The following is a 16,293-nucleotide window of genomic DNA, read 5'->3' as shown; positions in this document are numbered from 1 at the left end:
GGGTGTCAGTGAAGGTACTCGCCTGTAAAACATTCCTTCACCTCTTCTCTAAACTTTATACTTTGATAATTTTACTGCAGTGTCTTATGGTGTCTCCTCTGAGCTGGCTTTGCCATGTTTTTTTTCATAGTGCCATTAGACGTGTCAGGCTGTGTCTTTGCGAGAATCCTCTCCAGACTGTGTCTGTGTATGTCTGGTTTAAAATGGCTTGTATACGGATGAACAGCCTTTATATAAACAGATTTTCTTGCATTTTGAATTTATGGTGAAGCAGGATCTATAACTGCCTGTGCTGCCACTTCTTTTGAAAGTAAATTTCAGATTTTATTTAATTTGTTGCTGGATTATCATCCATCGTTATGTTTGGCAGCAGTCCCTTCTGTTACACCAGTTGAAATGTTTATAAAATAGGGTTTGTGTGTAACTCTTTATTTGAGCAAAGTAAGCCTAATAAATTGCTGTTTTAGGGAGACATAACACCCAGGGTATATTGTATTGACTTGCTAACTGAAACATACTCTAATAATTAAACCAGCGTTGTACCTTTCTTACCTCTGCAGTTGCGAGTTTTTGCTCGTAGTTATGTTGCTAATAGTTTGAGAAAGAAACATACTCATGTGGTGTCACTTAAATGTGGTTTTAATGATCAAACATTTTTCATAAATGATACACCCAGTTTTTTGTAGGAACACAGCTGCAGATTCCTATTAAAAAGCATTTACTTAATTGACACATTTCTCCTTTTGTCAAGCAGCTGATTTTTCCCAGAGGCTGGACAGGCCTGCTGTTGTATGAAGGGGCTTTACAGCGGAATAGCATAAGGGGTGTCAGCAATTCTAATAAGGAAGTTGTGTAAGACTCCATATGGGTGCAGGACTTAAGTAAAATACTAGTGGAATGTTTTACATGACACTACAGTTTACAACTCGGTCATTAACTTATGACATTGTTTGAAAATAGGAAAGCCGTTGTGACGTTCTTCTTTGATACAGCTAGCCAGAGCCATGCACACCTTGTTGCTAGGACGTAAGAGCAGATTCTGACTTGGGATGAAGAAGTTGTTTAGTACACCTTTTTCCAGGTGGCCTTCCAGGTCCTCCAGGAGCAGCTGGAAACAGTGGCTGAGGTTGGTGGCACTCCATTCGCTGTCTTTAGTTCTGGAGCAGCAGGCGTGTAAGAAGGTAGTCTTGGCATGGTAGGAGCAGAACTTGTCAAGAGAAGAGTCCTCCTCCTTCAGTAGAGTGAGGAGGTGCTTTAGAAGCTTCAAACAGTCCTTCCTGTATATTTACAGAAAGGGACATACCGAGTGGGTCTCATGTAAACTCGACTTTATACTTCTCATTGAATTTGCACAAATGTTTCACTTAAGGCACAAGTTTGTTAAGATCTAACCTGCAGCAGCTTGCTCCACCTTTTTCACAGCATGTCTTCTCCGATCCGTGATTCTTTACCATGGCCTTCTCGATGTGAGAGAATGAAACCCGCCACGCGTCTGTGTGTTACAGAAGAGTGTGGGGAAAGTCAAAGCTTCTTTTTTGTCTTTTAATGATCACATTTTTTAAAACGCAGTGACTAAACATTAGATTGTGAGATGGCAGATTTGTCCTGTCATCCTTAAACCTGAACATATTTACAGTAAACTTACCTTTAGCTTGGACTCCATCTTTTTCCGCTCTACCACAGCCTTCATATTTTGGGACAAGATAATATGGCTGTCTCTTGTATTCCTGCTTTACTTTTCTTCCAAGCCAGCCCTCTATTTTAAAGCCTTCATTTGTGAAAGCTGGCCAGCTTGATTTCACCATAAGACAGAGGACAACATCCAGGGAAATATTGATTGATTCCACTTTTGTGGTCAGGGTCACTGCAGGGCAGCCTTTTTTCTTTCTGTCTACCCTCCATTCTGAAAGAACAAATACAAATAATGTCCAACTGAATGCCTGAAGTCTGTATTCACATTAGTGTCAGTAAAGGTACTCACCTTTATATTCTTTGACACATTTCTTCACCTCGTCCCTGAACTCGGCCAGCATTTTACTGCCAGATAAAATGTCGTTCTCTTGAAATTTTAGTAGAGGGTTCTTGCCTCGCTTTAATGCCACACTGTAAAAGGCACCATCATCTCCAAAAGCCTCAATTTGCACTCGCTCAACCAGGACGGGCAGCATGATATCAAATTCATCAGGCCTAGAAATCTGCACACACACACACACAACAGAGAGGTTTTGAGCATTAAATATATCTACATATGAGAAAAGGACTCAGATGACTCACCTTTAGGTTTTCATAGTAGCTTCCAGTCGGTAGTGGATCCTGTACTTCTTTAAAGCTTTGTGAATTCTTTTTCAAATGCTTGGTTATGTTTTTTATTATTTCATTGACAGCATTTGCTGCGGTTGATCGCTCGTCCCTTTTGATCCTCAGATTTTTCAGAGTTGTGTGCAGAACAGAGTCCACTGTAGCTTCTTTGGAGTCCTCAGGTGCCTCTGGCTGCTGTTCCTCTTTTGGTTTTGCGATCTTCTTTGTAGCCCTTGTGGTTTTCTTTGTCAGTGGCTTGGCCTCAGCAATGTCCTCGGGTAGATCTACTTGCGATTCTGCCTGTGGCGTCTCATCTGGTGTGGTTTTCTTGCCTTGTGTTTTTGAAGTACCTTTAGGTTTATCCGGCTGCATCCTCACAATCTTCTCTGCGGATCGTTTAGTTGTTTTAGCCCGGGCAGCACATGTCTCAACCTTTATAGCCTGTACTTGGTTTGTGGTCTGTACTTCCCCGCGGGTATGTACAGATGGCTTCTCCTTAGTGTGGTTCCCTTGTGTGGAGTTAGAAAATTGTTCCACTGACTTGTCCATTTTTTTGCCTCCCATTTTGATCTTGGCGCTCTCTGTCAGAGAACGCTTCTCTTTGCAGGGCCTTCCTCTACCAGTCATGATGATGCAATGAGAGAAAAGAATCGGCTGTGTCACATTTAAAGCCAAAAATTGCTTCCAGGTCATGAGAACACGCCTCTTAGAAAACCCGCGTACAGCTGCTGTTTCAAAGATGTACCAACAGCTACATCTTCTGGACAAAGGTGTGTATTGAAAGATTAAGTCATTCTCTTTGCATAGCAGCACATAGAAAATGTCAGCAGCAGTCATTTTGGTTGAAATGTTTAATGTTCCAAAGAGGCTCATGCCATCTTACAATAAGGTGCAGTAGCTTTATGCCAATTCAAACGTCTCCAGTGCAAAGTCAGCAAAATGCCAATCAAAGTGCTTTAAGAATCTCGAACAGGTGGTCTAGTTTAAGTCCCTTAGGAGGGACAAATTTGGACCTTTTTAAGTGCTTTTTAAAGCTCAAACACAAGAGATGCTCCACTAATCCACTACTTATAGAACATAGTTATAACTTCTTGCCACAGGCTCCTACAGAGCACTGAGTATTTGCAAACAAACACTAAAAGCAGGACAACATGTAAAGAGATCAGGACCTGCACTCCAGAGAGCTATAGAGATGATAAATCACACTATTGTTCAATGTCTCAGTATCACAGAAAGGTATTGCCAACCATATCAACAGTGTACATTTAAAACTATCTTTGTTATATTAAATAGTACAGAATGGTAGTCTAACAACTGAAATGGAGTCAGGAGTGCCGCCTCAAGGATTAAACATCTACACGTTTTTCTTTCCTTCGAATGCTTTTGCGATGCATTGTGATGATTAACCAGTCTTTAATTATTAAACTGAAGCAGCCAATTGAAGGATGGAGGTGGATGACTGATGTCCTGCCCTGGGAGACCTTGGGGTCGGCAGAGGAGCACAACATTCATTTGTTCCTCTGGGCCTTCTGGGCGGACTTGGTAATTTTACCAGTGGTGGAGACCTTCTTCTCCACGCCCTTGATCACGCCGACGGCCACGGTTTGACGCATGTCACGCACCGCAAAACGTCCTGCAGAGCAAAGAGGAATAAAGACCATCAGGTATGACTCAACCGTGTACGGGGGTGTGTGTGTGTGTGTGTGGAGTCTGCTGAAATACTTACCCAGCGGCGGATACTCAGAGAAGCTCTCAACACACATGGGCTTGCCAGGAATCATATCCACAATGGCAGCATCTCCAGACTTGAGAGATTTTGGATTGTCCTCCAGCTTCTTGCCAGAGCGGCGATCAATCTTTTCTTTGAGCTCAGCAAACTTGCAGGCAATGTGAGCAGTGTGGCAGTCCAGCACTGGAGCGTAACCAGCACTGATCTGGCCTGGGTGATTGAGGATGATCACCTTGAAAGTAGAGACAACATAGAAGGCTTATTAATAGAAACACGCACAATGACGCCTTTCTATTAAACTTTCTTGAGACAAACTCAGATGACCCAGTTAAAAATGGATCAAAAAATCATCTCCATACAAATCTAATTAGGGTCTAAGATGTTCTGCAAATAGATCTGACAGAATATTTTTTACTGTAAATGTCTACCTGAGCAGTGAAGTTGGCTGCTTCCTGCGGTGGGTCGTTCTTGCTGTCACCGGCCACGTTGCCACGGCGAATGTCCTTGACAGACACGTTCTTGACATTGAAGCCCACATTGTCTCCAGGGAGGGCCTCGGTCAGCGCCTCGTGGTGCATCTCCACAGATTTCACCTCAGTTGTCACATTGACGGGAGCAAAGGTCACCACCATGCCGGGCTTTAGCAGACCTGTTTCAACGCGGCCGACCGGCACTGTACCGATACCTGAGGAAGACAAGACCGTGAAGGTCAATGCTGTGGTTAAACTGTCCCACAACTCTTTGCATGTTATCATAACCGGTGTGCTACGTGCCTCCTATCTTGTAGACATCCTGCAGGGGCAGACGTAGAGGTTTGTCTGTGGGACGGGTGGGGGGCTGGATGGCGTCCAGTGCCTCCAGCAGTGTAGTCCCTGATGCATTGCCTTCCTTCCTGTTAATCTTCCACCCCTTAAACCATGTCATCTAGATAGGAGAAATAATACACTATATGAAACATTTTATACCGTAATCAATCAAAAGGTGATCATATAGATCACCGCTGTAAACACACGGCAAAAATGACAAAGCAAATTTTAGCTACATGCTCATTAGTGTATGGTTGTCTGCTTGTGTTTGTACAAATTTGGCTGGCCCTGAAAAGTGCCCAGCCTTACCCTTAACTTTTTGAAGCGTTATGAATCCAGGTAGCACACAGTATGTTGCCATAGAGAGACATAGCTAGTATAAAATCATGTCTGCTGCAGCTGTTAAACCTTTGAGTTCCAGCGTCTCATCCATGGCTCCAGCCAAACAAATTAGTATTCAAATTCTTGGCTGCCTACGTCTAATTGATCCTTATAGCATTTGCATTCTAAAGTATGTGCACTACTCACATTGGGGCTGGGCTCCAGCATGTTGTCTCCATTCCAGCCTGAAATGGGCACAAAAGCGACGGTGTCCGGATTGTAGCCGATCTTCTTGATGTAGGTGCTCACTTCCTTTACAATCTCTTCATAGCGCTTCTGGCTGTAGTTTGGCTCGGTGGAGTCCATCTTGTTGATGCCCACAATGAGCTGCTTCACTCCCAGAGTATAGGCCAACAGGGCGTGCTCACGGGTTTGTCCATTCTTGGAAATACCAGCCTCAAACTCTCCCACACCGGCCGCCACGATAAGCACAGCACAGTCGGCCTGAAGACAAATATGGAATAAACATCTGTGAGAGACTGTGCAACACACTATCTATGAATATCCTCATGGTACACACCTGGGAGGTCCCTGTAATCATATTCTTGATGAAGTCCCTGTGACCCGGCGCATCGATGATAGTTACATAGTACTTGCTGGTCTCGAACTTCCACAGAGAGATGTCAATAGTGATGCCACGCTCCCTTTCTGCCTTCAGCTTGTCCAGCACCCAGGCGTACTTGAACGACCCCTTTCCCATCTTAAAAATATGTAACACACACATTATTCATTTCTGTTTAATAAGCTGTAATCTGACAAGCAGAGTGATTAAGGTTCTCTCATCTCCATCTCCTCACCTCAGCAGCCTCCTTTTCAAACTTCTCGATGGTCCTCTTGTCGATGCCGCCGCACTTGTAGATGAGGTGGCCGGTGGTGGTGGACTTGCCAGAGTCCACGTGGCCGATCACCACGATGTTGATGTGGAGTTTCTCCTTTCCCATGATGCCTGGAGCTGACTGGAGTCACAAGGTGCGTTTGCCTGCTAAAGCCAGAAACAGAAACCTTTTATGCACCAGATGGTGGGGGGAAAAAAACTGATTTTATTTGTTGCCACAATAATACTAGAGCATTGCAGGTAGAGATGTTTGAGCACTAAGACTATACATGATGACAATTGTTTGTTGTTGTGTTGTGTGGTTGGGTCTGTGTGTGTAACAAAGGTCAGTGATGACTGCCAATCATGGATGGATTAGGTATGATATCAATGGCAACTGCTCTGCGTTGTGCACCAAACACTGTCACCCTGCCCACCCTCCCCTCCACCACCATCACCACAGCCACTTTCGTCCTCGGTCCATCCACACCCCTGCTCTCCTCTTTCACATCCAGCCTGCTCCACTTCACTCCTGTGCCCCGACACATCCACACTACACTGCTTATATTTCACAGCACTGTCCTCTTCCTCTCAGCGCAGCTTTCACTCCAAGCACAGAATCCACCATTTTGTTAGGTCCAATCCTCTGATAGTGCAGCAGCCATTTCTCAGGCACTGCAGTGCACAGCACACAGGTTAATGCAGAGAACTCTTGTTAACTCTGCAGGGGTGCTACACAGTCATGACCCTGGGCTTTAGGATTCACCTGCACTGCAAACTTTTGCTCATAGCAATCCATGTAATAATGAAAACACAAGGACCACACTGACTGTAGTCTGATCCCACTGTGACATGTATCCCCCACATGATCTGGACCATAACTGTTCACGTGAACTCCGCGTCAGGACACACTGACATTACATGCACGTATTAAATCCATCCCTCACATATAACGTCACAGCGGCTGCCGCAGTGCGCGTTAATGTGCAAAAGATGTTCAAACACTGCGGACAGTCCCTGAAAAGCAGCACAACTACTGCGGCCCGCTAATGTCTGAAGGATTTAAGGGAAATGTCAGCCCTCCGCCATGTTCTATCATCTGCCCGCTTACTGACGCCAGGATGCGTATTAACTACCCGCCGTCTGCCCTCATTACTGCATCACAACAATATTCCCAATACACCGCCATGGAAACAAGAGCCGCGAAACAACGTGTCGTTTTATTGATTAGTATCAAAATGAACCTCTCACCGCCTTCCGTGCATTATTTCATGTGCTGCGTCGTACCTGAGAGCTGGCCGGTGTCAAGTTGTCTGCAGAGCCGGAGAGGCTGAGGAGAGACGCTGCTGATCCGGTTAGAGCTCACAGGACAGGCGGGAGGGGGTGTTGCGTAATTGCGCGCACCCGCTGCTGCACAGCATCACAACGAGAGACTGGGAGAAGTTACCGTAAACGAGTTCATCCCAGGGCACAGCTACAAGGCGTCCAATGTCACACACACAGGAGCGCGCAATAACAAAATATACAAGGCAGGAAATCCGAGAACTTGAAAATGTCAAATATTAATGATTTAATTTTGGCCTTGAAGGGAAACTGCGATAATTGAAGTGGGTCATTACATGCCGGGGCGTGCGTACATCATTAATTCACGTGGATTATATAAACAGTAGGATTGGGGTTTTTGGAAGTTGTCCGCTCATCTTTCTGCATTAGATCGACGTTGTGGATGAAGAATAAATCATATCAGTATTTATTACTTTGTTTGTTACAGAGATGGAGTTGTATGTGGAAAAGGAACGTGCGCATCGGCAGGCACGCGAAGCAGGTGGAGCGCACCTGAGCAGACGCTCTTTAGGTGGATTAAAGTTAACCCAGATGGCCTTAACCTCTTTCTAGTTCGTCCGTCTGCTCAGAGTTCACAGAAACTCAGAGATATACTGTTTTGAAAAAAAAAGAAAAAAACTTTTGAGATCATCAATCATCAATAATATCTTACTCAGCTAAAAAAAATATAATTGACTACTGCCCCCCCCCCCCAGCTGTTTTTCAAGTGCTGAAAATAAAAGAAAACTAACCCAATTTAAAACAAAAAAAATCTCTTTGTCACTTATTCATTTGGAAAAATGATCCAATATGTGAGAGGCAAAAGTATGTGATCTTAAAGGATTGGCAAGTTATTTGAAAGTCAAGTCCATCTGTTCAGAGGGGTTTTCAATTAATATACACACCTTCAGATCAGGTGCAACTCCCGGGCAGTAATAACCCAGAGCCCTGCATTTCAGCCTGAGCCTAATGGGCCACCCTGACTTCAGGTCAATTCACACATCATAGCTCTCGCAGGCCAGACATGTGGCCTGTTTTAGGCTTTCTCCTCGGCTTGTAGTATGTTATATTTGTCCTGCAGGTTCTCTGAAGTTCTCTGCTGCTGACCTGAATTTGTGTGTTCATGCCGTCATTGTCTTTTTAGGAGGTCTACATCTGCATCAGTGTTTCCCAGCACATGAGAAAACATCATCCTCGTCTTTTGCCTTTTTGTTTTTAGCTTCTTTCTTCAGACCCTTGAATTCTTTCTGCAGGACATATTCTTATGCGGAAGGGCATCTCTGGAACCCATCAAGGTGCCGGCCTTCCTATTGGAAACACTGTACATTGATTGATCTCCTGAAACTGCTGTTGCTGCATTTTGCTGCATAGTGGCATCATTGTCTGCTCAGATCACATGCTAGATGTCCTCCAGTTCTCTGGCATGCTGGTTCTTATCCTGGAGTTTCTGTATTTCTTACTGCAGGGCTTGGTTCTCGTGGCTGATTATCTCAGTTGTGTGTAATCAAAAGTTCTTCTTCCAGCTTGCTGAGATCTATCTGAAGCTCCTGGTGTTGTTGTGTCGTGGCTTTATTTCCAGCTTTGACTTTAGCCAGCTGTTGTCCTTCATAATGTTCCTGCAGTCGCTGATTTGTTCTTGTTTGGTATCCATGGACTGGCAGCTATCCCTATCACTGAGAACTCCTGAGAGGGGCTGCTGGTCATAGCTCATTATCTACATTTTGAAGTTTTCAGAGAAATATTTTTTTTAATGCAACTCACCTGTGAGTGACAGATGAGTTGAGACTGGTCTCCATAATGTGATGTAATGAAATAAGAAATGAGACCATTTTTGATTTGCACATCTGTACATGATGAAGTATTTATTATACATTACAGATATTTATGACATATTTCTGGAATGTTTCCAAAGTGATATGATGATTTTCAATTTTCCTCTGAGCACAGTAGTAGTCTGTAGTCTCCATTTGCCTAGTGTAAAAAAACAAACGAAATCTTAATGGAAAGAATAAAATGCTTAACTGCCTGACTCCATAATAAGGCACCAGTGCGTTACATCTTAAATTGGGGTGATGATGGTGCTTGAATGTTTTTCCTTGCAGTTTGGATTTACCTTTTCACAGCAGGCTAATTATATATGTAAAAAGGTTGTCATGTACATTTGAGCTACTAATGTAGTCTGCTGATTGGCTAGTAAAACAAAAAACTAAGAACGACATGCCAAGGTGACACGTAATTTCAAGTAATGACCATTCTGCATTCAATTTAACCCATTCTTCTAATTCAAACTTGAGGGCACATGAACAGATGTGAAAACAAACGATGCATAAAAAGTAAACAAATCTGTCAAATATCAATACACCTGAGAAGTGACACAGAAGGTGCAAATTCTGTGACTGATTTTAGGCCATTTGTCCACCAGGGGCCTCTTTTGAATAGGCTTTTATATTCCCTTCATTAGACAGGCATCTTAGTGTTTTACATCGGAAACATCCAAACCCGTGTATTATGTTGCTACCTAAAATAAGAGGCACCTGGTGAAGCTGAAAATTCAAAGACAACACATAAAATCCCTTGACTCCTTGTAAGACAAGTACACATAAAAAAGAGGTTTAAAATCACTTTAAGGAGACACTCAGGCTGACTGTGTATTCACGATGGTGACTCAATGAAGACACATTTGACGTGTGTCTGGTTTGGGGAAAACCTTTTAAACCAAGCATATTGGCACTACTGTTGTGTCCTTCTAAATATTACGAACCTAAGTCGTAAAACATGGACATTGAAACATACAAAAGACAGACTGGCGGGGAGTCATTAAGGTTTAAAGGTGTGGTAACAACCCTAACCAAAATGACCCCACAACAGCAAGTCCAGAACGTGAGTATTACACACAGCATCACCTGGATGACTGAGAGTCTTTAGACATTTCACCTGCACATGTGCGAGAAAACATCCTCTGAAGAGTGAAGACGTTTCTGGTAATAATCTATTACTGTGGCTGTGACGTTCTTGGGTTAAAACCTGTTTAAAGCACCTGTGCTCTGGAGGCAAAAAATAACAAACCAGACAGGAACTACACAGGAATAACTCCTTCAATAGCTTATAATTTGCTCTGCTTAATTATTATGTTTGTCTCCAAAGAATATCTGCCCCTGGGAAATACTGCATTTAGATTAACTAAAGATACAATCTCCTCTTTCCTCACAGTGGCTGCAGGCTTGTTATTTAGCTGTGCTATGACAATAATCAGCACAGCTCAAACACGTACTACTTGTCTCAGTCTCCATGAGAGTAGGATGCGTGGACAGCCCAGGACTGCACATTTCCTTGACCAAATGCAGTGTAGAACATCGCTCCAAACAGGTTGATGCCAGCAGCAATGTAGAAGACAGTCTGCCATTCTTCTATTGTATTCTAGAGGGCAGATAGTACAAATATTGTGGATTACATAAACAGATTAAGCAACAAAGTAAAAGCCACATATACATTCGCAATCTGATTGTTGCTTTTGGTGACTCATGCCCCCTACTGGACAAATATTAGTATGTTAATCCTGTGCTGACTAAACCCATTAGATGGGAAATGGAGCATCAGGCTAAAATTAAGATTTAGGCATGAATGCTAGAGGTCAGGAAAGTGATCTTGGGATGTATAGCAGCAGCTGTAATCTACATACTAAAAATCCTCAACAAATTGTACTGCTTCCATTTGATCATCCTGATTAATCAGTACCTTAGAAGGTACTGATTAATCTCTTCATTTGATATGTGTGTGTGTTTCTTACATGTTTGGTAAGCTCTCTTGCTATAACTGGTCCCACCATGCCAGGAATGGTGGCAAAGGTGTTGGTGATTCCCAGCAGGATACCAGCATACCTATGAGGAGAATACATACACTTAAAAGTCCTGCATGGTTCACAATGCTAACATCAGTCATTGTAATCATATTTATACAATAAAGTTTTCCGATCTCAGGATGGATGGATCAAGATTATGCTTGTTTTTCAAAAGTTGTCATATATTAGTCTGAAATGTTTATACAGCATGTTGTTGACGTTAAGAAATCATTCTTACGAGGGAGCGATGTCAAGGTGGTTGATGTTGAAACCAGAAGCCGACACTCCACCCAGGGATGAGGAAATGGTGAGGAAGGCCACAGCCAAGGTGTAGTTACAGCCTGTATAACCTACTGCCACCAGGAACACTGCTGGGCCAATCATACCTAGAGAGACAACACAGTGCTGACAACATACTCAGAAGAAGCAGGATGTCCAGACACTGTTGACAGTTTCACATTCATTCCTTACCAACAAGGGAGAAGGACTTCCTGACCCTGACAGTGGGGCAGTTGCGAGTTTCTCGCAGGTAATCGGCAACCTGGCCACTCACCACAGCAAACACAGCACAGCCTATGTAAGGAAGAGCTGACAGCATGCCGTTCTGTGGTGGACAGGAGGGGACAGTTGCATTCAGTGTAAATATTCTACTATAAGATCACAGATTTATGCAAAGACAGTTAAGAACCAGCCTAATTTAGCAAATCTGCTGCTGTATAATTTAGTTGACACATCCAGATCTCACCTGCTGTATGCTGAATCCCAGTATGTCATTCATATAGGTCGGCAGCAGGGTAAGAAGGGTGTAGAAGGTCCAGTTGTAGGAGAAATGAGCCACAACGATGGCCCAAAGTGGTCTTGATGTCACTATAGCTCCCCACGGGATGTAGCCTGCAGAGGTGGACAGCTGCCACGATACAAAACAAACTGTCTCAAGGAAATTGTTCAGTACAGAGAGGTGAAAACCGCAGCAATACACAAGTACTGTGTGTGTGCTTCATTAGTTCATCTGTGTTAAATTCCCACTAGTTATAAAAGGACTGTGGTTATTATAGAATTCTACTTCTCCTTTGTTGGATGTATGTTCTGTTTTTAGGTTTTTCTCTCCCTGTTGTCAATACATTTTATTTAAGTTTTTAGTTTTCTACTCATTGATATTTTAAACTAGGTTACAATATTATGGAAAGTGTTTGAAGAAGTGTTTAATTCTTCACATGCAGGGTGAGCATGCACATTGCAGCTAATGTCATAAAATGCAGATTCATGGTTATTGCTGTAGTCGAACAACTGTGCAAGATAGATAAAAAATAAAATGTGGCAACACTTAATATGTACAAAAGGACGCTGCTACTGCTGTAGTGTAAAAAGCATAAAAAAATTTAAACATAGACGTTGGATATTAACTATTTGAACTTGTGTCTGGTTTCTGATGTTACCTCATTCTTAAGTGAGTTGGTGATATAGAGTCTCTCCCCCTCTGATATCCTTGGATGAGTGTTTGGGGTGTCAAAGACGAGGAAAGCCCACAAAATGAACCACACCAGGCCAACTGCACCTACACATACAAATAAGCAAAGGGGTCTTTATAGGATAAGGATTCATGACAAATAAACCTGGCCACAGTTCAAGCAAATAAATATAGTAGCAGTAGTTCTATCTGTAAACACATTTCCTCCTAAACTTGCTAACTCACCGTTTCCAACTAAAGAGGAACAAACTAACTCACACTAGACTCAGCTCATCTAAGCTCAGAAACGGCACGGTGGGGCCACTTGATGTCAAAGTAATATGCAAACTGCAAACAGACAGACAGCCCACATGTATTACCAAACACATAGAAGACATAGGTCCAGTCCAGGTAAAAGCAGATTTCACCAGACAGAGGAAGTGCTATCACAGTGCCCAACTGGGCTCCTAGAATGGATGAGAAAAGATGAATGAATGACAAGTTATTGATAGCTGTTGTGGTTGGTTATTGTTTGAATCACAATGTAAAGCTTAATTTAATTAAATTAATATTCAAACAGGGGTTGTCTTATTGTGGCTGTTACCAATGTAAGAGATGGTGAGCAGTCGACTCCTCTCCAGTGGTGGAGCCCATGCTGACCACATAGTGTACATGGCAGGGAATGTGACTCCCTGAAGACAAACACAACAGGAGCATCAAGAGGAGTGCCACCTCCTGACTTATTATCCACAAACACCATCTGCTTTTGTTTGCCTGACATGAACCAATTTAAAAATGTAAAAACAGTGAACAGTGAAGTGTGTCACCTGCATAAACAACAATGAAACCTGATCCCTTACCTCTCCAATGCCCTCCAGAACTCTAACGGCAATGAGGTAACTTGCACCCAGATCAGCAGCAACAGGGGTTAGCAGTGTGAAAACTACAGTACCCAGGATTCCAAAGCCCAACAGCCACTTTGGTCCAAAGCGGCCAGCCATGTAGCCCCCAGGGATCTGTGTCAGGATGTAGCCATAGAAAAAAGAGCCCAGGATCCAGCCCTGTGTCTCAGAGTCCCAGTCATACACACTGGCCTGTGAGGGCAGCAAATCAGAGATGGTCTCAGGACTTTTAGTTAGACATTTAGATTAAAGATTGCTGTTTTTACAAATTGAATCAAAACTTTGTGGGGAAATGTTCTGAAGTAAAAAAAATATGCATGTTTTACTCCACTGCGGTCACGTTCTTGCTCACCGTGTGGTTGTGTTTTGGTCGTGCAGGGCTTCCGTGAGCAGGACACACTGAGCTGCTGTGGTTGGTGCTGGATTGGTGGGTGTTGTTAAGCATGTCAACCATTGCGACACTTAGGTTCACTCTCAGGGAGTAGACCACAAAGAAGCCAAAGGAGGAGAGCAATGCCAGGGCGTAGCGTGATGAACAACATACTGGGGCTGCAGGATGAAGATGACAGACAGAGAGTATTATCTTAGTTAAAGCTATCTCTTGTTCTTGTGTATCGCACTTTTGCATTGCAAATCACCGACAGACAGATCTGTCTTTCTTAAACCCTTAAGCATAACTATACACTAATTTGTTCTTATATTTAACTTATGTTAAAACTGCAAAGCACCTTATAGCAAAACTTTGTTTCCATTTGTACATAATGACTGTGACTTTGCATTCTCATCGCACTGACCACTAACTATGACACGACTCATAGTTCAGGTGCACCTGTCTTATGATATGAGAGCAGGGCAGATGTCCCTGAACTCGTGACTGACGCTAAAATAAAGGTTAGCATGTGTAAAAAACACAGAAGGCAGGTGTTTTCTTCGTTCTGAACAGTGATTTACACATATTTACGCGATTCCTCTGACCACAGCACACATTTACTCGTGTTGCAGCTACATTTTGCAGTTATTGTGAATGTATTCTCTGCTCCTTCTCAGTGGAACAACAACAAAACAGCCCATCGATCTGAAACATACTGCTCAAAATCTACATTTGCCTTAAATGCTTATTGTTAGCTTGCTAGCTTTCAGTCACCTCTCTGGACTTTGTCTTCGTGTCCTCGGTGAAGGAGCGGCGTCTCCTGCTCTTCTCCCTCTGTGTCCGACCCGTAACGCTCCATTCTGAAAGCAGACGTCTACAGCATGACACACTCTACACACACACACAAAGAAGCAGCAGCAGCAGCAGCAGCAGCTAGCTTCACTGGAGCCTCTCTGTCAGCTGACCGTGACGCAAGCCAACTTGTCACGTGACACGAGGCATCGAACCGGAGGTCTTCCGGATGTAGTTTCTGTGTAAACTGGCTCATGTGATGCGCACGAGCGGTTTATGGTTCAGATGCCTCTATTTCCAAGCGGCATCCTGTAGGATGTTTGGTGGTAGTTTGTTGACCCGTCGCTGCCATTATATCAGAGGGGGACGTGTCCCCCCACATTTTAAAACGGCCCGTTTGGACCCCCCCACATTTACTGAGTAGGAAACTCCACCTAACGCTGTTTTGATTGCGTGAAAAAGTCCGTTCCACTTGGTTAATAAGAGAATAACCTCACCGCTGAACTCCACTCCATGTTTTCCTGGTTACCACAGCGCTGCAATACCGTTACTATAGTAACGGAGCTAACAAAGCCAGTGGTTTCTTCGGGTGAGCGTAAAACACCGCAAAGAGAACCGTCAGTGCTGCTCGCTTAATATCAAAGCAGAATGCAATTTATCCTTTAAGACCATAGATGTAAAGTTTGTTATGATTTCTTATGTTTTTATATATGCTTTATGTAATTAATAACCTATGATTTTTTTGACTGGAAAAACACAAAATGTGCAATATTTTCAAAAATTGAGGTGCCAAGAAGGTTACTTGGTATGAGGCTTGACTTGGCCAATAATTGATACCAACATTGATTTTATTGCATTTTATTATTGGAGTAATGAGCGATTATTCAAAAAACTTAGGACTCAAATGTGTACACTTCATAAGTGCGATAAAAATAAATATTCTTTTTACTTTCACTGCATCCAACCTTTTTAGCAACTTCAGACCTAACCATAGATATAAAGTTTGTTATGATTTTTAAATATTTTCAAAATAAAGGGTTGCTTGGTATGAGGCTATTACAGCCTTAACTTGGTTAATAATTGATAACACCATTGATTTTGATGCATTATTATTATTAAAGTGATAAGAGATTTTTTTAAAAATTAAAACTTACACTTTTTACCCTTAGGCTCCAAACAGGTCCCTCCCTTTCATAAAAGTGCAATAAAAATGTTATACACAAGTATGTTTTTTCACTGCATCCATTGTTTAAAATGAAATAGATGAATTCTGACACACACACACACACACACACACACACACAGAGTTTTTTTTAGTTTTTAAAACACCTTTATTCCACAAAGGATCAATTTATGAGTTCAACATGACACAATCATAGTTTATAAAAACACTGAATTAAAAGACAGCTGTCCGTCAACAACAGGACACACAGTGGTGTGTGCTTCTGCCTCTCTTCTCCCTAAAAGATGATCAAGGAGCAGGACTGTTAATGACGCCATCAAAACATAGAAGAACAAGAGTTTGGTTGCTGGGCAACCAAACTAATTATTGATCATGGTAAAAATTATAGAAATAAATGTATGCTTATCTTT

At 42.7% G+C, this 16,293-nt stretch overlaps 3 protein-coding genes across 5 annotated transcripts; all 3 read right to left on the bottom strand.

Moving 5' to 3' along the window:
• Nucleotides 1-621: 621 nt before the first annotated feature.
• On the bottom strand, nt 622-2,920 carry cgasa (cyclic GMP-AMP synthase a). The gene is made up of 5 exons (XM_028423445.1): nt 2,275-2,920; nt 1,982-2,195; nt 1,646-1,903; nt 1,393-1,492; nt 622-1,277 (listed from the first exon to the last, which is right to left on the bottom strand). Exons 1-5 carry the CDS (start codon nt 2,860-2,862, stop codon nt 920-922), a joined length of 1,518 nt encoding a protein of 505 aa, XP_028279246.1. The 5' UTR covers nt 2,863-2,920; the 3' UTR covers nt 622-919.
• A 243-nt stretch (nt 2,921-3,163) lies between these two features.
• Nucleotides 3,164-7,425, bottom strand: eef1a1a (eukaryotic translation elongation factor 1 alpha 1a). 2 transcript variants are annotated; one of them, XM_028422913.1, is made up of 8 exons: nt 7,316-7,425; nt 6,012-6,196; nt 5,735-5,914; nt 5,362-5,658; nt 4,801-4,951; nt 4,456-4,712; nt 4,025-4,259; nt 3,164-3,931 (listed from the first exon to the last, which is right to left on the bottom strand). In XM_028422913.1, the coding sequence occupies exons 2-8, from the start codon at nt 6,153-6,155 to the stop codon at nt 3,807-3,809; spliced, it is 1,389 nt and encodes a 462-aa protein (XP_028278714.1). In that variant the 5' UTR covers nt 6,156-6,196; nt 7,316-7,425; the 3' UTR covers nt 3,164-3,806. The 2 variants fall into 2 exon arrangements, with proteins under 2 accessions (XP_028278714.1, XP_028278715.1); XM_028422914.1 differs by having other exon boundaries at nt 6,012-6,193; nt 7,316-7,409.
• A 1,834-nt stretch (nt 7,426-9,259) lies between these two features.
• Nucleotides 9,260-14,871, bottom strand: slc17a5 (solute carrier family 17 member 5). 2 transcript variants are annotated; one of them, XM_028424230.1, is made up of 12 exons: nt 14,683-14,871; nt 13,891-14,087; nt 13,497-13,730; nt 13,241-13,328; nt 13,017-13,103; nt 12,626-12,744; nt 11,935-12,096; nt 11,661-11,793; nt 11,428-11,575; nt 11,139-11,229; nt 10,623-10,768; nt 9,269-9,322 (listed from the first exon to the last, which is right to left on the bottom strand). In XM_028424230.1, the coding sequence occupies exons 1-11, from the start codon at nt 14,765-14,767 to the stop codon at nt 10,631-10,633; spliced, it is 1,482 nt and encodes a 493-aa protein (XP_028280031.1). In that variant the 5' UTR covers nt 14,768-14,871; the 3' UTR covers nt 9,269-9,322; nt 10,623-10,630. The 2 variants fall into 2 exon arrangements, with proteins under 2 accessions (XP_028280030.1, XP_028280031.1); XM_028424229.1 differs by having other exon boundaries at nt 9,260-10,768.
• Between the last annotated feature and the right edge of the window lie 1,422 nt (nt 14,872-16,293).

This window comes from Parambassis ranga, chromosome 15 (genome assembly GCF_900634625.1).
Source record: "Parambassis ranga chromosome 15, fParRan2.1, whole genome shotgun sequence".
Taxonomy (NCBI): domain Eukaryota; kingdom Metazoa; phylum Chordata; class Actinopteri; family Ambassidae; genus Parambassis; species Parambassis ranga.
Note: the sequence above shows the minus strand (reverse complement) of the source record. Positions and strands in the feature narration are given on the sequence as shown.